Source organism: Bos indicus x Bos taurus, chromosome 19 (genome assembly GCF_003369695.1).
Source record: "Bos indicus x Bos taurus breed Angus x Brahman F1 hybrid chromosome 19, Bos_hybrid_MaternalHap_v2.0, whole genome shotgun sequence".
Taxonomy (NCBI): domain Eukaryota; kingdom Metazoa; phylum Chordata; class Mammalia; order Artiodactyla; family Bovidae; genus Bos; species Bos indicus x Bos taurus.
In genome coordinates, this window is record NC_040094.1 from 9,124,641 (window position 1) to 9,146,111 (window position 21,471).

The 21,471-nt window shown below is 45.2% G+C and overlaps 2 protein-coding genes across 14 annotated transcripts in view; one reads left to right on the forward strand and one right to left on the reverse strand.

Annotated features, from left to right (window-relative positions):
• Nucleotides 1-3,287: 3,287 nt before the first annotated feature.
• LOC113878587 lies at nt 3,288-13,333 on the reverse strand. 4 transcript variants are annotated; one of them, XR_003507032.1, is made up of 5 exons: nt 12,875-13,326; nt 9,846-9,939; nt 8,360-8,419; nt 8,099-8,248; nt 3,288-4,123 (listed from the first exon to the last, which is right to left on the reverse strand). XR_003507032.1 is itself a non-coding variant. In XM_027519819.1 (4 exons), the coding sequence occupies exons 1-3, from the start codon at nt 13,303-13,305 to the stop codon at nt 8,405-8,407; spliced, it is 603 nt and encodes a 200-aa protein (XP_027375620.1). In that variant the 5' UTR covers nt 13,306-13,333; the 3' UTR covers nt 3,288-4,123; nt 8,360-8,404. The 4 variants fall into 4 exon arrangements, 3 of the variants coding, with proteins under 3 accessions (XP_027375620.1, XP_027375619.1, XP_027375618.1); XM_027519819.1 differs by lacking the exon at nt 8,099-8,248 and having other exon boundaries at nt 12,812-13,333; XM_027519818.1 differs by lacking the exons at nt 8,099-8,248; nt 8,360-8,419 and having other exon boundaries at nt 12,875-13,333.
• Nucleotides 13,334-13,695: 362 nt separating this feature from the next.
• The window catches only part of MSI2 (musashi RNA binding protein 2), a 407,598-nt gene continuing 399,822 nt past the window's right edge, over nt 13,696-21,471 (forward strand). For 9 of the 10 annotated variants that reach the window (XM_027519820.1, XM_027519822.1, XM_027519824.1 and 6 more), the window contains exons 1-5: nt 13,723-13,825; nt 14,117-14,157; nt 14,492-14,573; nt 15,285-15,369; nt 19,346-19,387. In XM_027519820.1, the coding sequence (XP_027375621.1) occupies nt 13,764-13,825; nt 14,117-14,157; nt 14,492-14,573; nt 15,285-15,369; nt 19,346-19,387 (312 nt within the window). In that variant the 5' untranslated portion in view covers nt 13,723-13,763. Of the gene's footprint in view, nt 13,826-14,116; nt 14,158-14,491; nt 14,574-15,284; nt 15,370-19,345; nt 19,388-21,471 lie in introns of all 10 variants that reach the window. The other variant, XM_027519825.1, reaches the window with a different exon arrangement.

Sequence of the window (21,471 nt, forward strand, 5' to 3'; positions counted from 1 at the left end):
GGCGTGGGTAGAGGGGTCCTGCATATCTCCAGCTGTGATATTTAGATTTCTGTTTGGCAAGGCAGGTCATGGAGTGGGTGGAGCGTGTTCCCAAGTGGGGACAGAGGTGGAAGGGAAGGTGATGGTGGCATGGTCTCACCCACTTCCAGGTGGAGTTAAAAGGCATAGCTGTTTTCTTGCGGCACCCCCCCCACCCCCGCCCAACCCAGTGTCTTTCGTCAAGACTAAGTTGGTAAGTGATTTGAAGAAGAAGAAGAAATGGAAGATTAAACCCAAGAGGCTGGAGAAAATGGTTTCCAGGTAGAGAGCACTGCTACTCCATTAACACAGCAGAGTGTTCATGGAGCCCACTGCCCACCCACCCAGGCAGTGCTGGGCGCCGGCCAGGCTAGGAGGCAAAGGGCCCAGTCACTGCCAAGCAGTGAAGACGTTTAATAAAATATTTACCTACATGTATAAGAATAATGACGACAGAATGACAAAGTGCGAGCAGTTCAACAGCTTTAAAGTATGTGGGAGAGCAGCCCTGGGAGATTTTTAATGAGAACAGTGGCTTTCTGCTTAATTCCCGATGCTTCTCTCTTGTGCTTACCATACCACACTAAATAAGAGAGCTGTGGTTGGGGAGTGGGCTCGCCAGGATGGTGTCATCTGCAGGATGTTGTCAGCCAGAGGGACTGGAGCCAGCCTCTCACCCAACCCCAAGCTACCGTCCACTTCCTGCAACTTCTTAAGAATTTAGAGTTCCAACCCCAGTCCCCACGGTAGCTGCAAGGATACTCCACTGTGGCCACTCAGTACATGATGTTGATTTATTAGGGGTGCAACCTGTTCTCATTCAGCTAGGTGTGCAGGGAGCGTTCGCCCTGGTTACCCTGATAATTCTGAGTTGGAGATAAGGAAAGAGGAAGACAGAGGGAACAAAAGAGAACAAAGAGACTTCCCTGGTGGTCCAGAGCATAAGACTGTGCTGCCAATGCAAGGGGCATGGGTTTGATCCCTGACCAGGGAAATAAGATCCAAGATCTCACATTCTGTGCGGTTTGGGCAAAAGATAAAAACAAATAATAAAATAGTTCAGTTCAGTTCAGTCACTCAGTCGTGCCCAACTCTTTGCGACCCCATGAACCGCAGCACGCCAGGCCTCCCTGTCCATCACCAACTCCTGGAGTCCACACAAACCCACGTCCATTGTGTTGGTGATGCCATCCAACCATCTCATCCTCTGTCATCCCCTTCTCCTGCCCTCAATCTTTCCCAGCATCAGGGTCTTTTCAAATGAGTCAGCTCTTCGCATCAGGTGGCCAAAGTACTGGAGTTTCAGATTCAACATCAGTCCTTCCAGTGAACACCCAGGGCTGATCTCCTTTAGGATGGACTGGTTGGATCTCCTTGCAGTCCAAGGGACTCTCAAGAGTCTTCTCCAACACCACAGTTCAAAAGCATCAATTCTTCAGCTCTCAGCTTTCTTTATAGTCCAACTCTCACATCCATACATGACCACTGGAAAAACCAGTCTTAATGGATATTAAAAGACAAAAATTTTTAAAGACATTTTTAAAAATTAAAAAAAAAAGAGAACCACCATAACATCAGGTGTCTAGCTGTGTCCAATATGGAAATGGAAAAGGAAAGAAGGAAAATTTTTGACTAAACACATTCCTCTGCCTCCATTAAAGAGCTTTTTTTGCATATCCCTTCCCAGTTTGGAAAAAAATAATGAAACAAAACTAATTTTCTCCATCTATTAAATAAAGGGAACTTTAATGCCTCTAAATATATCAAACAAATAAATTTAGTTAGGACTAAATAAATTACAGATAAAGATATTTGTGTTAGATCAGTAAAGACTGTTTGAAAAATATAATTTTCCTTTCTCTCAGTCTCATACCGTCTGTCTTTTTTCATGTTTTTCTGATACTATATGCCTCCAGCGTGACAGTCGGAAGGAAACTATCTTGGCTTTCCCACATTATGCTCAATTGCGTCTGAATCTTTTGCAACCCCATGGACTGTCGCCCATCAGGCTCCCTCTGTCTATGGGATTTTCTGGGCAAGAGTACTGGAGCGGTTTGCCATTTCCTTCTCCAGGAGATCTTCCCCACCCAGGGATGGAACCCATGTCTCTTGTGTCTCCTGCACTGCAGGCAGATTCTTAATCACTGAGTCACCTGGGAAGCCTTTCTCATATTATACATTTCTAGAAGAAAGACTGATTTAGGATCTGACGCACATGCTTATTTTTTATTTCCTGGAAGAAAACAAACTAGCCCTGAATTTAAGCATGCTCAAAAGTCACAACACTTGAGAAAAGAAGCTATTTATTTATTTAAGGGAGCTACAAAGAGCCCATTACTTTCAGACAAGTAATTTATGCTTGGTGGAATTTTCATAAATAAAAATTCACTTTTACTAAATATTTTCTCGTGAAAAGTAAGGTTTGCTTCTTTGGTGCAAAGTCTGCCATGTCTATTCTTAAGAGTAAGGCTTGTGAAGCTACAGGGAGACAGATAAAGTGAACAAACTCTTTAATCAGAGAGGCGCTTGGCCTGCCTGTGAAATGCAATACCAGAAAGTAAACAAAGAGCCTTTTGCGGAAAAAGAGTGAGTTTAAATGGATCTTGCTTTTCCAATTTGAAAACATGCTCACGGTTGTTAGTAACTGAGTCAAGACATTTAAATCGTACCTATAATTTTATATCTTGACAATGACCTTTTACAAGTGTGCAGTGGGGATAAGCAGATGAGCAAAGCGATGCTCCAGAAAGAGCATTGCAGGTAATTGAACATAAAATGTGTTGCAATCTGATAACATTAATAATATGCAATCCCTTCTTTATATCTAGTGCACAGTTCATTTGGTCAGAGTCTAACTAAAGCACTCTGTAAACGTTAGCGCACGAATCTTGCAGCAAACCTATGAGGTAAGCAGCTCTATTTTCATGCGTTTTTTAAGTATCTCTGTGAAGTGAAGTGAAAGTCGCTCAGTCACGTCTGATTCTTTGTGACCCCATGGACTACAGAGTCCATGGAATTCTCCAGGCCAGAATACTGGAGTGGGTAGCTTTCCCTTCTCCAGGGGATCTTCCCAACCCAGGGATTGAACCCAGGTCTCCCACATTGCAGGTGGATTCTTCACCAGCTGAGCCACAAGGGAAACTCAAGAATACTGGAGTGGGTAGCCTATCTCTTCTCCAAGGGATATCTTCCCAACCAGGAATCGAACTGGGGTCTCTTGCATTGCAGGTGGGTTCTTCACCAACTGAGCTATCAGGGAAACCCAAGAATCTCTGTATTAGTCATTTATTCTGTGTAACAGACTAGTCCAAAACTTAGTAGTTTCAAACAAGTATTAAATGTCTCTGAGGGGCAGGAATTGGGTGTGGCTTAGCTGGAAAGTTCTGGCTCCAGGTTTCTAGGGAAGTTCCTGTTGAGTGTGAGCTGGGGCAGCTATCATCTGAAGGCTGGGGTGGGACTGGCAGATGCTGCTTTAAGGTGGTCTCACAATTCTGGCAGGCTAGTTCAGGTTGCCGACAGGAAACTGCAAGTCTTCTCCACGTGGGGCTGTCTATCAGGCTCTTTGAGCATCTTGACGGCATGAAAGCTGGCTTTCCCTAGAGTGACCTGAGAGATGGAGCCAGGCGGGAGCCAGGTGCCTTTACTGATCCAGCCTTGGAGTTCATCCACCATCATTTCCTCCACATTCTATTCATCAGAACCCAGTGACTAAGTACAGCCCACGCTGGGGGACCCGGGGTGGGGGTGGGAAGATCAGGCTCCACCTCTTGCAGCAGGACCAAGATACTTTAAAACCATAGTGACCCACAGTTTACAGATGGGGTACTGGAGACTGAGGGTGGCTTTTCCGCTCAAGGTCGCCTGGCTACTAGAACCTCCATGCGAGGCAGCAGAATGCTTTGTTTCCCTTCTGCTGTGCTATCCACACACAAAACAAACCAGAAGACCCCACATTCCTGAAATCCTGCACACAAATCCCGAATCTGCCTTTTTAAACCAGCCAAGATCTTGCAAAAGCAGCGGGCGGCTTTATGTTTGGAAGCAGATGAAATGGACACAAGATTGGAAGGTAGGAGTCAGCTTTCTTCTTAATCAGCTCAGCGACCTTGAAGGGGAAAAAAAAAAAACAAAACACTTCTCTCAGGGCCGGTTTCCTCCTTTGTCAAACAAGACTGGGCTAGCTGAGCGGTTTCCAAACCTAGCGGGCCACCAAAGTCTTCTGGGTAATAAAAGGCCCTCCGGCCTCACATTAACTCTACCAGGTCACAATCTCCAGGAACCTTCAGAATGAAAAAGCTCCCCAGGAGTCCCACGGACGGCTGTGCAGACAACTGGGAACTGTTCACCTAGATCACTGCTCATGTTTCCAGCTCTGACTTTACTTAACTCCTCTCGTCTGACTGGATGTGCCCAGGTAAATCATTAGTTCCGAATCCACACTACAATTATCAGGGACATTTTTTAAAAAAAGAAAAAGGAGATGTCTGGGGCTCTCCTCAGACAAAATAAATCAGACAATCTGGGGTGGGGCCCAGAGATTATTATGGTCTGTTTGTTTCATCAGTGTGTTTTCAAATAGGCACATTCAACCTTGGTGGCACATTAGAATCACTTGAGAAGTTTTAAAAAAGATCACTGCGCACACTGTCTCCCAAAAAATTAAATCAGAATCTTGTGGGTGGAACCAAGTATTTTAGTATTTTAACCAAGAACTTCAGTATTTTATGAAGTTCTCCAGGGATTATAGTGAATAGCTACACTGACCACTATTTGCCTCATTTGAGATAATTCTAATGGTGCCTCACCAATAGACTATTGTTCAGAAAAAAAAATAGATTCCAAAATCCTAGATGCCACAGTATTCTAAGAAAAAATGAATCTGGAATGGAAGATACGAAAAATTAAATGGAAGTGAGTTTCCATTTCTGGCAATATGGCAGACTAAATAACTTCAAAATCCTCCTACTATAAATACTGGTTTATAAATAAACACCATGTATAAATATTGGTCGGAGAAGGCAATGGCACCCCACTCCAGTACTCTTGCCTGGAAAATCCCATGGATGGAGGAGCCTGGTGGGCTGCAGTCCACGGGGTGGCTAAGAGTCAGACACGACTGAGCAACTTCACTTTCACTTTTCACTTTCACGCATTGGAGAAGGAAATGGCAACCCACTCCAGTGTTCTTGCCTGGAGAATCCCAGGGGCGGGGGAGACTGGTGGGCTGCCGTCTATGGGGTCGCACAGAGTCGGACACGACTGAGTGACTTCACTTTCACTTTTCACTTTCACGCACTGGAAAAGGACATGGCAACCCACTCCAGTGTTCTTGCCTGGAGAATCCCAGGGGTGGAGGAGCCTGGTGGGCTGCCGTCTATGGGGTTGTACAGAGTCGGACACGACTGAAGCGACTTAGCAGCAGCAGCATAAATATTGGTCAAGATGCAGTAAACACCCATTCAAATGAGCTCATGGGACAAAAGCAAACGTCTCTAGTGCCAGAAGCAAGAGGGTGATGACAGCAAGGAGGAGGTGAGCAAAGAGGAGGCCGTGGAGCTGGCTGCAGGCAGGTGTGCTGGGCCTTGAAAGGCTGGAATGGAAAGGAGCATCAGAATGGAAAGGAGACTGCAGTTTCTATCTGTTAAACTGGGGAGATGGAACCGAGATCCCCAGATAAATCTGGAACCCTCAAAGGGATGAATCACTACGGAAATAATTCACTGGAAGAAAATCTCCCTAGTGGCACAGGGAGACAAGAAAATTTGTCTTGGCATAAGTTAAAAGTGGAGAGGAGTCTTTGCTGAGAATTTGGGACTATAGCCCAGTGTTCTGGGCTGTAATTTACCCAGAGACTGGAACTGAAATTTACCTCTCCTGTATGGTCCAGGAACCCCAAAGGTGAAAAATAAAGATAAAAATACTGACCCAACACTAATCTACAAAACATACATGGATACAATCCACCATAACCAAGATGTAGTAGATGTGAGTTTCAAGAACCTCAAACAACAGAACTATCAGACAGACTGTAAAATAAGTAAGTTTAAAATTATCAAAGACATAAAGAACATTTGGAACCACGAGAAAATTACGTAACTATTAAAAAAAAAAAGGGAGATTTGAAAGATGACTAAACAGAACTTTTGGAAATGACACATGGAGTCATTGAAATGAAAAGCTCAATGGATGAGTTACACAGCAGGTTAGACATAGCTAAGGAAAAAATAGCAAATGGATCTGAAGAAAACGTTTAAGAAGCAGCACAAAGAGTCAAAGTGATAGAAGGTTTGAGAGAAAAGTTCAGGGTATGTTTCGAGGAGGGGCTTCTCAGGTAGCTCAGTGGTAAAGAATCTGCCTGCCAGTGTAGGAGATACCGGAGACTTGAGTTGGATCCCTGGATCAGGAAGATGCCCTGGAGGAGGAACTGGCAACCAGCTCCAGTATTCTTGTAAAATTCCATGGACAGAGGAGCCCGGCGGGCTACAGTCCATGTGGCTGCAGAGAGTGGGTCACAACTGAGCGACTGAGCACACACACACTGCATAGAAAGACAAGGTGCATTACACACCTAACACGAGCACAGAAGGACAGAACAGAGAGAGTGCAAGAGAGACGGGATTTACGTAGATGGTGGCTGACGGTTTTACAGATCTGATCAAAAACATGCATGCTGAGATTTTTGGATATGCAGTGAATCTTGAACCATATAAATAAAAGAGATTCACACCTGAACACAGCATGGTAAGAATGCAGGAAGCCAAAGACAAAGAGAAAAATCTTAAAACCAGAAAGAAAAAAGATTACCGACAAAGGAATGACATTTGGACTGACACCAAATGTCTCAACAATAAATAAAAACAAGAAGACATGACATATTTTTTTAAAAAGTGCTAAAGGGTAAAATAACTTTCAATCTAGAATTCTACACCCAGAGAAATCATCATTCAAGGGTAAGAGTGAAATAAGACAATTTTATACTAATGGAGAAAGCATGTCACTCACATAACCTCCTCCCAAACCCAAAAAACTATTAAAGGATATGTTTCAAGGGAAAGGGCTGGTACCTAGAAAAAAGGGAGAAAAAGGTGCCAGAAACAAAGATGAAAAAATTGGTAAATACAGGCAAATCTAAACAATGTATAAAACTAAGATGACAGCAGTGATTAAATTTAGGGGTATAAAAACCAGGTGGGTCTAAAATAAGAAGCAATCACACGTAAGAGGGAGAATGCAATTGAAGTTGAATAATTAATTCTCTGCTTGGTTTTAGAGTTTTAGGGAGGCTGTATTAAGTGTACATGTTAAAAATTGTAAAGTAATCACTAAAGGAACAGAAATATATCTTACAACTCCAAAACTAGTTAAAGAGGAAAAGGGGAAAGAAGAATTCTTCATCAGTTCAATAGAAGAAAAGAAAGGAAGTAAACAAAAAACCTAGAGAAAGCAAAATAAAGGGCACAAAATTGAGACACCAGTTCCAAATGTCAGCAATCAATAGATCAACAGGCTGTCTTATACACTGCTGCTGCCGCCGCTGCTAAGTCGCTTCAGTCGTGTCCGACTCTGTGCGACCACAGAGACGGCAGCCCACCAGGCTCCCCCGTCCCTGGGATTCTCCAGGCAAGAACACTGGAGTGGGTTGCCATTTCTTTCTCCAATGCATGAAAAGTGAAAAGTGAAAGTGAAGTTGCTCAGTGGGGAGGACAAACTAGAAGAGCAGCTCTGGAAAACAATTTGGCATTATTTTGCATCAGATACCTCATGACCCAGTAGTGACTCCAAAGAGAAATTCTTGCCCACATACACTAGAAGACAAGACGGTTTATCAACCACTGCTTGTAAAAGCAAAAAACTGGAACAACTCAAAGGCCTATCTATGACAAGAAAGTGAACAAAGTAATCGGTAGCACAATCAGAAAAGTACCGAACTACAACCAGATGCAAAACAATCTAGTTGAATCTTACTAAAACCATGTGGAGTAAAAAAGATAGCCCCTAGAACATTCTCATAAATTTTAAACCAAGTGTATGATAAAAATTTGGTAAAACTTTTTAAAGAGCAAAAAAGAAGAGTACATACAAGATTGAGACTGGCAGTTTCTTTAGGTGAGCAAACGGGGGAGGAACGTACAAGGAGTTGTCAGTCACCGTTGCTGTTTTAGTCTCTGGTTGAATAGCAGGTTTATAAGTGTTCATCATAGGAAAAAATGAAATAAGGCCATGGATATACCTAATGATGAGAGTATATTTATGCCAGAGATTGTAACTAATACAGTTTTGTGCCTCCAAGGTTCATTAAAAATATCAGTAATTACATTAAATGTAAATGAGCTATACTTACCAGTCAACCCAATAAATAAAGGAACAAGGTCCAATTGTATGCTGTTTATAGGAAACTTACCTAAAAATTAAAGACATAGAAAGGTTGAAAGCAAAAAGATGGAGAAAATTATGCCAGACAAATGCTAACGAAAGTTAGAGTAATTATATTTATTGCAGGCAGAGTAGACTTTAAAGCAAAAAACACTAGAGTTAAAGATCATCTGTGCATATATTAAAGAAATAATCGCTATGAAAACACAAAGCAAAATGAGGAATAAAATGTAAAAAATAGAAAATTGTCATATTAGGAGATTTTCACAGCCCTTTTTGATGTACCTTATCAAATACTTACAAAATACAGAGAAAAATTTGAAGGATTTATAGGAGGCACTGGCAAATGTAGTCATATGAGGACGTTTTAATGTAATACTATAAAAAGTGATAGATATTAGTAAGGCTACAGAAAATCTAGATAACATAATTAACAAGCTTGGTTTAATAGATTCATATAGAATGCTATATAACAAAGTATACACATTCTTTTTAAGACCACATGGAGTATTTATAAAAACTGACTATTTACCAAAGCAAATCTTGACAAATAATAAAGAATCTCCTTTACAGACCACCTCTCTGAAGTCAGACCAGATTTTCAAATAATTAAAAATCAAAACAAAAACTTGTGTTTAGAAATGTAAAAATGTATGTGTATTAAGGCAAAGAAGAAATCATACTTGAAATCTAAACATTCTTTGCCTGGGATGGTAATAAAATTCCTATGTATCTTGTGGAATGTAGTTTGAGTGACACTTGGAGTGAAATCCATAGCCTTAAATGTTAAAAATAAAAAACCCAGAAGGCTGAAAATTAATTACTTAAGCCAGCAAGAATTTTTTTAAAGGCAACAAAATAAATCCAGAGAATAGAACAAAGAAAATATGATACATTAACAATACACAATTTTATTTTTATATATGGTATATATTCTTATATGTAATAACATAACATATATATATATGAGTAAAAATTAATGAAACAAAAAATAGTATTAACCAAATTAAAAGTTGATTCTCTGCAAACACTAGTAGAAAGTAGAAAGAATCACTAGATCAAAATAGGGAGATCTCAGACACAATGGATCCAGAAAAGACACATACAATAATATATGGAATGCAAAAAAATGGAGAGTACGGATAGATGCAGCAGAGATGAGAATATATTAAGTGAAAACAATGAACATCATTTTGTTAATAAATCTGAAAACCTAGATGGTATGGATAATTTCCCTGAAAAATATGAGTAAAAATTGAGTCAGGAAGACTATAAAATCTATAAAGAGATCCCCAGGCATCAAAGAAATGGAATCAGTAGTTAAAAACCAACCTAGGAAATGTTTCTCTGAGAGCCAGACATTTTACCAGCTAGTTCTACCAAACAGTCAAGGAACACATAATTCCAGTTTTATACACACTGTTCAAGAAAATGGAAAAAGAAGGAACACTTACCAGTTCATTTTTTGAGGCCAGTATAACCAGAGAAAGGCAACATGAGAAGGCAAAACTGCAGCCTGATTGACTTATGGACGTGGATACGAAGTTCCTACAATGAAATTAGACGTTGTCCTTCCTTCATTCAATCTTTCATTCGTTCAACAAATATTTGCTGGGCGTCAACCATGCATTAGTGGGCTCTGTGCTAATATTAATACTTGGAGAGCAGAAATGTTTGAGAGCTTATGGCTTAGTGGAGGAGACAAGCAATGAAGCAAATGATCACACAGAGTAGGGTACACAGAGGACATTTTGGCAGGATAACAGTGCATACTGACGGGGATTCAGCTGGGTCAGAGGTCAAGGAATACTTTCCAGACATATTAGAGGAGTTAAGAACTGATGTGGGAAGGGTGTTTAGGAGGCAACTTCAGGGGCTCTAGTGGGAGATCTGAGATGCTGTAGCAGGAAAGGTGAATTTGAGACACATTGTGGAAGTAAAACCAACAGGGATTCGTGATGGATTGCACATGGGAAGGTGTCAGCCTGGAAAGGAGCCAACCTTGTCTCTAAGATGCCTGGGGCTCTCTTTCTGTTCATCAAGAGAACTTATAAAGAGGTCCACGTTTGGGGAAATGAGCATGTGTTTTTGGACAAGTTGAGTTTGGGATATCTTTAGGAAGGCTAAATGTAAATGATGAATAGGAAATTAACCAGTCTGGAGTTCCGTGGGGAGATCAGGCTAGAGATTTTAATTTGACTGGCATCAGAAGGTAGGTGGCATTTAACCCAACCTTCGGAGAATCTCAAATAAATAAGGGTGTATAGCTGAGGTAGAGAATGAACACCACTATTTAAAGGAAAGGCAGAGGAGGAGAAGTGAGAGCAAAGAGAGGAAGAGAGGCTGGAGAGGAAGGAGGCAAGTCAGGAGAATGCGGGCATCAAGAATGCCGAGGGAAGAGTGAGTTACGAGAAGGGAGTGCCCAACAGTGTCATGAGCTACGAGGCTTTAAGAGGGTGGAGGACTGGTGTGCTCCTAGGACTCTCCTGACCCTGGCGCTATATAAGCTGGAATAAGCTGGAGGAGAAATGCATGATAATAAACTAAGAAAAGCAAGAGAGACGTTTTTGGACATCGAGACTTTTCCTGGAACCGCTCTATGGTTACGGGTACGCGACTCCATTCATGTGCCCAAACTCAGACCTTTAGACCAAGAAGAATAAATGTTACTGCACGTGTTAGAAGTAAATAAAACAACGTAGTATTAGTGATTTAAGATCTACTTTTCTCTTTATAACTGCATGGCTAGCTCCTCTCTCGGTTTAATTCAGTTCAGCTTGTGTAGGTCTACAACAGGGAACAAGGGCACTTCACTCTCGCCTTGTAAAGGACAGAATAAACATACATGCAGCAGAACCAAAGGGCATGACACTGATGACCAGACCCCCTTTAGGGAATTGACGGGTGGGGGTAGGGTGTAAACTGGTAAGCTTTGCTCCTCTGGGCCCTGATGTAAAATGAGGGGGCTGGCTCAGGACAGGCCTTTCCAGCACCAATCACCTGTGGTTCTAAGGTAAAAATCCGCCACAAAATCCCATGAGCTCTGTTGTCTGCATTTTGTTATTGAGAATAGTCATAATAAGCAATCATCATAATCATAATAACAACTGGGTTTTCAACACATGGGACCCCAGATGATTTGGGAAGCAGCTTGGAATGAATTGGAAAATGCTTGGGCTTCTGGTTTAAAGTTTTAAAGTGCTTTCTAAAAATTGTATGAAGGACTGATATAATTTTGGCCACCTGATGTGAAAAACTCACTCATTGGAAAAGACCCTGATGCTGGGAAAGACTGAAGGCGGGAGGAGAGGGGATGACAGAGGATGAGATTGTTGGATGGCATCACTGACTCCATGGACATGAGTCTGAGTAAACTCTGGGATTTGGTGATCGACAGGGAGGCCTGGCTGTGCTGGGGTCCATGGGGTGGTAAAGAGTCCGAAACGACTGAGCAACTGAACTGAACTGAATCATTGATAATAAGCACAACCCATATAGGAGTGCAATGAAAAAGGGACTTTTACATGTGTTCATTTCAATCACTTCCCTCACCCTACCAAATCTGTAAAGGATAGAATTACCCCAATTGAGGAGACAGGGAGATTAAGGCTTTGGTTGATGGGATTTTTCAGATAGTCTGCTTTTCCAAGACCCACAGTGGACCCGGTGCAGTTTTGGTGTTGAGTGTACCTCATTGTGTCCTAATTCCAGGAAAATGAATGGAAAACTGTTAATTGGGCATCAATTCATGCTTAACATTAATTTGGTACTTGATGAACCACAACTTTATGTTGCCCCTCATGCCATATTAACTCAATTTATTGTAATAATTTAAAACAATAAGGATAATTATATCCTTATTGTTTTAAATACTCTATAAATTGAATCCAGCCTGAATTTGGCCAGTCTGAAATCAGCTGGAAAAGCATGCCATGTTTCTGGGAAGCTACAAAATCGGTTTTTACAAGTTTTCAGTGCCGGCAAAGATCAACACCAGCATTTATTAAGCGTCTACTGTGCGCCAGGACCTGTGCAGCACCACACTGCTCCCAAAGTGGCGTGGGTGTGTTTGAAGCCTTCTGCCACCTTCAGCCACGTCCCCAGATGGTGGGGGGCTTGGGCTATTTACGTCTAGTGCATTTTACTATCTCGGCATAAAAACAGAATAAAACAATTATATATCTATTATATCTATTATATATATATATATATAAAGCACAAACGGGATGGAGAGGGGTTTTCTGAAATAACCACCCTTTCCGGCCCTCCCAGAGATGCTCTCAAAACTATTTCTTACTATACAAAAAATTTTGACTTAAACTCCAATCATTTGACCTTGACCCCTATAAAACCTATTTTATTATATTTTTTAAAGCGCCGTCTGATTAACGCGGAAACCCTTCCTTCGGCCTTTTCTCACCACTGGAATCGCGTCCGTTTCCTCAAAGTTCCAAAATAACCTTCCCCGGGCACGGATTCGTACCTCTGCCGGGGAAGGGCGGGGAGCCGCGCAAGACGTGCCGGTGTGGATCGAGAGCCAGACAGAACTTCCAGCGCGAAAGGAAAATAAAACTTGTGGCTGGGGTTTGTGCGGAGGGTGTCCGCACCATCCTGAAAGCCCCCCGCCCCCCGTTCTGGGGGTCTCCGGGAGCGCCCAAGGAGCGCCAGGGTTTGGGTTTGATCCCGACGTCCTTGACCTAAATTTCTGCGCGGCGGCTGGAAAAAAGGGCGCAGAGGCGGGCGGGCGGCGGTTGCCATCCCCGGATCCGGGCGGCCGGGGACCGGGAACTTGGATGGAGAGGCCGAGCTGGAGGGGTGGGGGGCGTCTCGTCCCCGGCTCGAGCGAGCAGGCAGGCAGGCAGCGAGCTCCCCGCGCCTCCCCCTTTCCCGGCGCTCCCGCCCCCCGCAGCCCATGTGACCCCGGGGAAGTCGGGGTGCGCCCCCCCAGCGGCCGGCCCGCCCGGAGGCGGGGCCCCCGTGGGCGCGGGGCGCGCGGGCCGCCCCCCGGGTCCGGGCGCTGGGGCCGGGGGAGCGCGCGCGGGCGGGCGGGCGGGGTCCGCGGGGGCCGTGACGTCAGCGGCATTGGTTACACGACGTTCTAGAACCCCGCCCCACGTGCGCGGGGGGCGGGGGGGGCCGCGGGGGCGGGGCGGGGGGTGTGCGAGTCGCGGGCCCGAGCGGAGCCGAGCCCACGTGTGACGGCTCTCGGCGCGGCCCCGGCTCCGCCGCTCGCGGGGACTCGGAGAGCCGGGCGGGGGGAGGAGGCGGAGGGCGGAGGGAGCGGGAGGTCTCGGGCTCGGGGCCGGCCGCCGCTGCGCTCCGATCGCCGCGCGGCTCGGTGTCCGGGGGTGGGGGGGCGGGGGGGCGCAGCTATGGAGGCCAACGGGGGCCCGGGCGGCTCGGGCGGCGCCAACGACTCGCAGCACGACCCCGGGTAAGTTTCCAGCCGCTGCGCCCCGCGCCTCCCCGGCTCGCTCCGCTGGCCGCGGCGGGGCCGGCGGAGCGCGGCGCCCGGCCCCTCCGGAGCCCTCCCCCGACCCGCCGGCACCCCCCCCGGGGAGCCGCGCACCTCGGGGTGGCGTTCGGCCGGCGCCCGCTCCCCCAGCCCACCTCCCGGCTCCCGCTCGCGCGCTCCCCCCCGCTCTCCCTTTAGCTTTTGTAAGTTACACGTCAAAATGGCCGATCTGACATCGGTGCTCACTTCTGTTATGTTTTCTCCCTCCAGTAAAATGTTTATCGGCGGACTCAGCTGGCAGACCTCACCAGGTAAGGGAGGGAGGGGGGCACGCCCGGGTCCCCCCCTTCTTGGCTTCTTTATTGCTCTTTGTTATCCTGGTGTAGGAACCCCCCCCCCCCCGCCTTTGGCTCCCCACTTCTCCTGTGCAAGGTTATTTTTTTAAATAGCAAATCCTTTCCGAGCCCTCTACGCGACCTCTGTTGCCGAATTTCCCCCGCGTGTGCAAAAAACCCCCCAGAATAACAACAGAAAACTACTTTTGGTTTTTGTCCTTGATCAGAATTTGCATTGCTTTCCCCCCCCCCCACACCTTCTCCCCCCCCCCCCCCCCCCCCCCCCATCTCTCTCTTTCTCTCTCTACAGATAGCCTTAGAGACTATTTTAGCAAATTTGGAGAAATTAGAGAATGTATGGTCATGAGAGATCCCACTACGAAACGCTCCAGGTAAACCATCCCCTTCTGGATTTTGTCTTTATTTCAGAACAAAGTTTAAGTGTTATTTTTGGAGGTGTCTTCGGAAGTAGCTAAGCGGATTTAGAACGGGGCTCAGGCATGTGGCTGGTTTCGAACGTCGCTCCATCTTCCCCCCCTCCCTTCCCATTAACCCCAAAGGTTATTGTTAATTGGTGCTGAACTCTGGATACAGGGATGTCCACATCTGCGCTTTAAGTCATTTTCCCCATTCGCTTCTTTTTCTCCCGTTTCAAATGACATTCAGCTTCATTCACTTTCCACATAGTTTTTTTTTTTTTTTTTTAATGTGTGCACTCGCGGCGCCCCGAACTCTTAAGCCCCCCTCTTAGAAAGCTGGTTGTGTCTCCTCTGAGTGCCGGGGCTTGTTTGGAATAAAACAAAGCGTTAAAGAAAGGGAAGGCGGGGGGAGGAGGAGAGAAACTGAGGTGGGCAAGGAGTGGGGACACCGGCGTCCCCCAAGTTACCTCCGCGCGCCCCGCCCCCGCCCTACTGCCCCCTTCAGCCTTGATGTGTTTCCGTGTGGGGCCCCGGGGGGCTGAAGGCTTGGGGGATGGGGACGACGGGGGAGCGGGGGTGTGGGGGCCGCTTGGCTCTGCGTTCTGCAGCGAGGGCTCACTCCTGGCCGCTCCCGATGGTGCCACATTCTCTTGTTTGTGTCTCCCCCTCTTTGTCTCATTTCAGAGGCTTCGGTTTCGTCACGTTCGCAGACCCGGCGAGTGTAGATAAAGTGTTAGGCCAGCCCCACCACGAGTTAGACTCCAAGACGGTAGGTTCTGCCTCTCCGTGTGGTCGCGCGCCCCCTTTCCAGGACCGCCCGGGCCCTGACAGCCCCGTTTAAAGAGACAGCGCCCTCTCTTGCCTCTGCTCAGAGCGGGGCGCGCTGCAGCAGAGCTCGTGTGGGTTCTCAAGTTTGCCGCCGCCGCGGGGTTTGGGGGTTTCTTTTCAGGGTCTGCCCCCACCCCGCAGCCTCCCCCCCACCCTCACGATGCTGCCAGGCCTGGGCTTGGGGGAGGGGTCGGCTTGGCGAGAGGCTACCTTCCGGACCAACAAGACCCTGAAAAGAAACTCCAGCACCGGGCCGAGGCAACTTTCCTTTGTCAGCCGAGCCCTGCCCGCGTTTCCCCAGTGTGGCCGTTCGAATCGGCTTATAGAAGGCACACACAGCCGGTCTCAGGGCCGCCCGGGGGGCCGGGGGCGCTAATCACTGTCCAGGCAACAGGTTCCTGGGGGCACTTGGGATTCGGAATGCGGTTTGAGAAGGGAAGGAGACCTTCCAGAGCTGAGCTGGGCGTCCAGTGGGTGACTCCAGATGGTGTGAAATCTAAGGCTGATAAGGGATAAGGCCTTGGGTATCAGTGTTTTTGTTTTGTTTTTTTCTCCTTTCCTTTCTCAGGTCCTTTGAGTTGTAGGTGGTTTTACATCATGAGAAGGTTTTCAGGTCCAGTCTTGAGGGGGTATGGGTCTCTAAGGTCAGAAGAGGAAGGGAAGACACTACCAGTGTATGAGAATACATTTGGTGGGGAGAGGAGAGGAGTTCCTAGCGTTTTACTGTGGCTCCCCTGCCTTCCCTGACTACTACAATTCCCCCAAGGTCTTTGTACCGCTGCCCAAGGCAGGGTCCCTGAGGCCACACTGGGGTGCAGTGCTGGCCTGCTGGGGACTCACCTCTCCGTAGTGGGCCACTGGGTCGGGGCAGGGAATCAGGTTCTAGGCCCAGCTGTCCGAGCAGAGCTTGGGCAAGCTGTTCCGTGTCTCTAGGCCTCAGTTTCCTCTTCTGTTAAAGAAAAGAGTAGAACAAGTGATCTTTTCAAATCCCTCTTGACTTTTAACACTAAATAGAGGAGAAGAAAAGAAAAACCTGGCCACCTTTGGTGACCCTGAACTGATTTTGCAAATTCACTGTTTCTCTGATAGGAGGTCAGAGGCGTACCTCCAACCACCTCCTGCCCCAAGAAAAGACCCCCCACACTCCGAGTTGCTTTATTAACTGAGCTAGACTTGTCCTAGCTTGTGGCCCAGCCTCTTTGCACTTTGAGATCATTTAGTTTCAGGGACAGTCGTTTGCAGGGTGATAACGGACCTCTGAAGGATTTTTTATCTCCTAGACTTCTCGGCTAGACATTTCACGAAGCTAATAAAATTAAAGAGGAGAGAGATTTCAGGGTAAATTTGGTAATTTATTATCCACCCCTCTGCCCACCCTGCGGGGGAGAAATAGCATTTGATTTCTATGGTGGCTGGTGGGTTGTCTACCTCTGTATCACATGCGGTGCCTGCAGTTTTGCCTCGATAATTGTTTGTAGACATGTTTTGGTCGCTATTATTTAGTATAACCTAGCTTTTGACTTTGTTTCACAACGTTCAGTGCAGGAGACAGACGCGGTTGCTTTATTGACATGGAAACGAGGATCTTGTTTACCGTTACCTTAAAAGCTTTGTTTAGGTAACGGCCATTCACATCCAAAATAGTACCCTAGTTTTTTCCTAGAGGATTTGTAGCTACAGTAAGTAGAGCTGTACCTAACTAACTAATGTTTTCATTTTTGGTAGTTTTCTTTTTCGTTCGTTTTTTAAAAAATAGTTGACAGGGATGTACAAAAGGTTGGGATTTGCCAGTTTTCTCTTGACCTGTCCTCTCCATTTGAGGTTTCAGCGTGTACATTTGACCCATGGAAGAACTTTCATTGTGGTATAACGCTGTTACCAACACCCGATACTGGAATTCTGAATTGGCTTCTAGTTTTGTAATTTTAGATATATATATTTTTTTAAGTGCTCTGCTTTCTTTACTTCTCCCTACCTTCCTCCAACTCCTGGCCTTTTCCTCTTGACACATTCCTCACCCTTTTACCCCACAAACATGGTGCTTATTGCAATTGTGTGCTGATCAACTTAAAAAAAAAAAAAAACAACTTTGGGGGAGTGTTTATGAAAAGACATATCTGTCTTATGTTTGGTCAACAGCATGGAAAATCCACACCTGTTGTATTTCTCCTGTCGACAGCTCCTAGTCAGTGCTGAATATACCTGTAGCTGCGGTAATGTTAATCTCCATGAAAGGGTAGTTCCTAGATCAGAGATTTTTTTGTCTGTTTTAGTTTTTGCAAAGTAATCTCTCATTTCTCAGGTGATGTTTAAAGGTGGAAAGCATGCTGCAGACTTTTATGAGGTCTTTAAACTACCTTAATAAAAGTGGTAAATCTTTATGTCTTACCGCCTAGGTCCTAGGGGATGTTAAGTCTGGGAAGAGAATCAGCTCTGGTGTGACTTTCTCCCACTCTATGCTTTTTCCCAAAGCATTACTCTCCCCTTCGCCCCGGTGGCAGAACTGAAAACAAGGTTGAGATTTACATTTTAAAAGGGGAAAATTTTAATATGAAAGCCAAAGCGGATAAATAACTAACTTGTAGCTGTATTCTTGCCACGCTCTGGGTTGAATTCTTCCGGAAGATTTGTGACATTTAGAAATCTAATGAAAACTAACAGTGGGAATATTTTTTCATTCCTTCCTTCTCCATATTTTCTCTCCAACAACTTTTCCCCTCTCAAATCAGCCTATCAGGCTCAAAAGGTTCTGTGGGAATTGTTTGGGGTTTTAAAGCCAGTCCCTGATTGAGACCTGCAGATGTCTGATGTGGGGCACAGTTTTTTCTCCATTCAGACTGGGGTTGGGGTAGGGGGAATACACTAATTGTTACACTAGACTCTGACTGCTTTTTTTCAGTAATTTTTTTTTCTTTTACTTTCTCCCTATAATGGCCTTACTTTTGTAATATGGGTTTAGGTTGCTGATAGATCTTTACCCCTGTGATTTTTAAAATCCAGGTGCATTTAGCTCCTACGTTTCCTTTTATTTTAACTTTTTATTATTATTTTAAGAATCAGCTCAGGCTCCATAGTTTTTTGACATCTGCTTTCTTTTGAGACTTCCCTGGTGGCTCAGACGGTAAAGTGTCTGTCTACAATGCAGGAGACCTGGGTTCAGTCCCTGGTTTGGGAAGAGCTCCTGGAGAAGGAAATGGCAACCCACTCCAGTACTCTTGCCTGGAAAATCCCATGGACGGAGGAGCCTGGTAGGCTACAGTCTGTGGGGTCGCAGAGTCCGATGCGACTGAGCGACTTCACTTCTTTTGAGATGTAACTACAGAATGAACTGTCCTTCTGATTCATCGTAGGTAATTTTACTTTGCAAAAGATGAGTGAACTAATTCAAGCAGAGCATCCTGTTGGATGTCGATGGGGGGCTTTTTGGATGTTGTTAATTTAAAAAATGTTTGGAATCTTCTTCTCCACCTGTGTTGTTTAGTTATCCTTGAGGAGAACAACGGCCATCCAGTTACTTATTGCTGAAAGGTCCTTCCATGTAATTTTCATGTTTTGATTTTTCTCAATTTTCCCATCTTTTCTCCCAGCCGTGCATCACAAATTAGATGCAGGTATCATTTAATGTTAATTGTCCTTGCCTAAATAAGAACACACTCTGTCCAGCTTGTTAAAGCATTGCACATTGAAATACACAGTGGGGCATTTCAGAAAGGCTTGCTGTGTTTGTTACATTTTGGGAGGGACTGCTAAAGTTTACATCAAACTTTAAGGAAAGTTTGGAGTTATTTGAGAAGTTACTGAAAGCTGAGTTCAAAGCCTGAGAAATGAGTGATGAATACTTAGGCGATTAATCGTAATTGTTTTTCTCCCCTCAAAGTCCTGCAGCTGACTCCTACTTTTCCATTTTTTTCCCCCAGATTGACCCCAAAGTTGCATTTCCTCGTCGAGCACAACCCAAGGTAAGTAGAGGAAGCAGTCATAGGATTTTAGCACTTAGAGGTGGTTGCCAAGGATTTCAGATTTCTAGCAGAGCACTGGCAGTGATGTTTGGAAGCCCGGTGCGCCCCGTTTCTTCAGGGTATGAGTGTGTGGCAGTGAGGGGGGCCAGGCCAAGCGCTGTGGGAGATAACCGTGCGTCTGCTAGTCAGCCATTCCCAGGTGGGTCCGAGCATCCATCGGGGGGCAGGGACCAGCCTGTGCTTTCGTGGGAGGACATAGCACTGTCTGTTGCAATATTTATGCAAGCATTTTATTTATTTTTTAAGCGTTGCTGAGGTCCCATCAGGAAAAGTTGGCCATTTCCTGGTGATTCTTTTGGAGGGTACTCTTCTGAGGTCTAACAACTTGGAGTTTAAGGAGAGGAGAATTTAAGTGAACAGCTTGTCCTGTCTTGGAAAAACAACTCTGTAGACCCCAGAGGCCCTCAGTCTGACCGATGAGGCGGTGAATGTGTTGGTTTTGGGTAGGCGGGGTCCGTCTGTGCACACTTGAAGCCAGTAGTGTGCTGCTGTTTTACGCAAGGGCTGGTGCCCGGGTGGAGAAGAGCTGGAAACGTCGTCCCCTTGCAGGAGTGGTACTGCAAGGCCTGCTGAACGGCTTGAGATAGGCCTTCACCGTTTCCCAAGCGTGTAGTTAACATAATTTTCACTGAGCTTGCCAGGTGTGGTCATGAGAACACAGCTGCATAAAGCCCAAGGTGAGATTTAAAGGGCTTATGGCTTCCACGCTAAATTTGCACTTTTTAAATTATACTTTTCTCTTCCCTGGGTAATCCTGGAAGAAATACTTTTTCCACTTCTTGTGGCCTTGGCACTTTTTTAAGGGGAAGGGGAAAAGGTGAAGTATCTGTGTGGGTCATAAAAGGGATAATACTGCGGTTTTAGCCAGTTCAGTTTGTTTCTTTAAGCATGGTCTCCCAGAAGTGGGACCTTTGAGTTGTGCAAGGGGAGGAATGGTTTTGCACATTAATGAAGAAACAGTTGGCTCTTGGGGATGGTATTTTGAGAATTTCAGGTTGGAGCCTGCCATGCGATTCCTTCCTTCCTTCTCTCCTCTCCCTCTCTTTCTTCCATGTGATTCTTTTTCTTCCCTTCCTTTCTCTCTTTAGAAGGAAACATAAATTTCTAAACAAAAATAATGAAATATTTTCTTAAGGCATTTTTTCCCCTAATGCTTAAGCAAATAATAGAAATTAATGGATCAAAGGAGTTAGATTATTTCTATACTGAGCACAAACTTTTGGGAGTATCTTCAGTGTTTATTGCTTTCCAAACTGTGTGTGATCCTTGATGTTTCAGAAGGCTTCCAGGATTAGCAGGGTTTCCTGATTTGGAAGAATTGCTGTTTCTTCCATAAATGTGAATCTTCAAATTTCCAGGTTAGTCATTTGATCACCCAGAACTTGGATCAGGTTACTCCAGCAGGAAACTGGAAAAATCCCTGACTTGGTCAAACCGTAGGTTTCTCCTCTCCTTTGCAGCTCCTCCTCAACTCTCTCATTTTTTTTTAAAACCAGGAAGACAATATTTTATTTTAATATATTCTGGTGAATATTTCAGTGATGCTTTCAACTTAAAAACAAGACAGAATATTTCTCAAGCTTGTCAAAGTGTCCCCTGCCCTCCCCAGAGTCTGGGATGGTTTTGGTGAATTATCAGACTTTGGGATGTGAGCTAACATTAAACCAGTTGGGGAAGACATCTTGCTATGGAATTCTAGGGATTTCATGATAATACCTTACTTTTGATGATACACATTCTTCACAAACGATTTTTCTATCCGTTATCTCCATCTGAATCCCAGGTCCTGCAACACTGAGAAATCACCTCTTCTCAGGTTGCTCGTCTGTAAAGTGGGGCTGATGACAGTGACGCCCTCAGAAGGGGGTTGTGAAGGATAAAAGAGCCTGCACGGGGTGAGGGCGTTGCGACTCATCATTTTCATCATCGCCAGCCTCATCGTTGTTGGGTTAATCACCACTGCTGTTTTCGAGTTCAACAGCCCGTGTTTGGATCCCGACCGGACAACTTGTTAACTGTATACA

Excerpts from the sequence above, each read along its gene's own strand:
- LOC113878587 (XM_027519817.1), bottom strand. The coding sequence starts at position 13,305 with ATGGGCTGCGGGGGGCGGGAGCGCCGGGAAAGGGGGAGGCGCGGGGAG. Across the intron at positions 9,940-12,811 it reads AAACGGACGCGATTCCAGTG|GAACTTCGTATCCACGTCCA; the intron begins GTGAGAAAAGGC and ends ATTTCATTGTAG. Across the intron at positions 4,124-9,845 it reads TGGCCTCAAAAAATGAACTG|GTCGCTGAGCTGATTAAGAA; the intron begins GTAAGTGTTCCT and ends TTCCCCTTCAAG.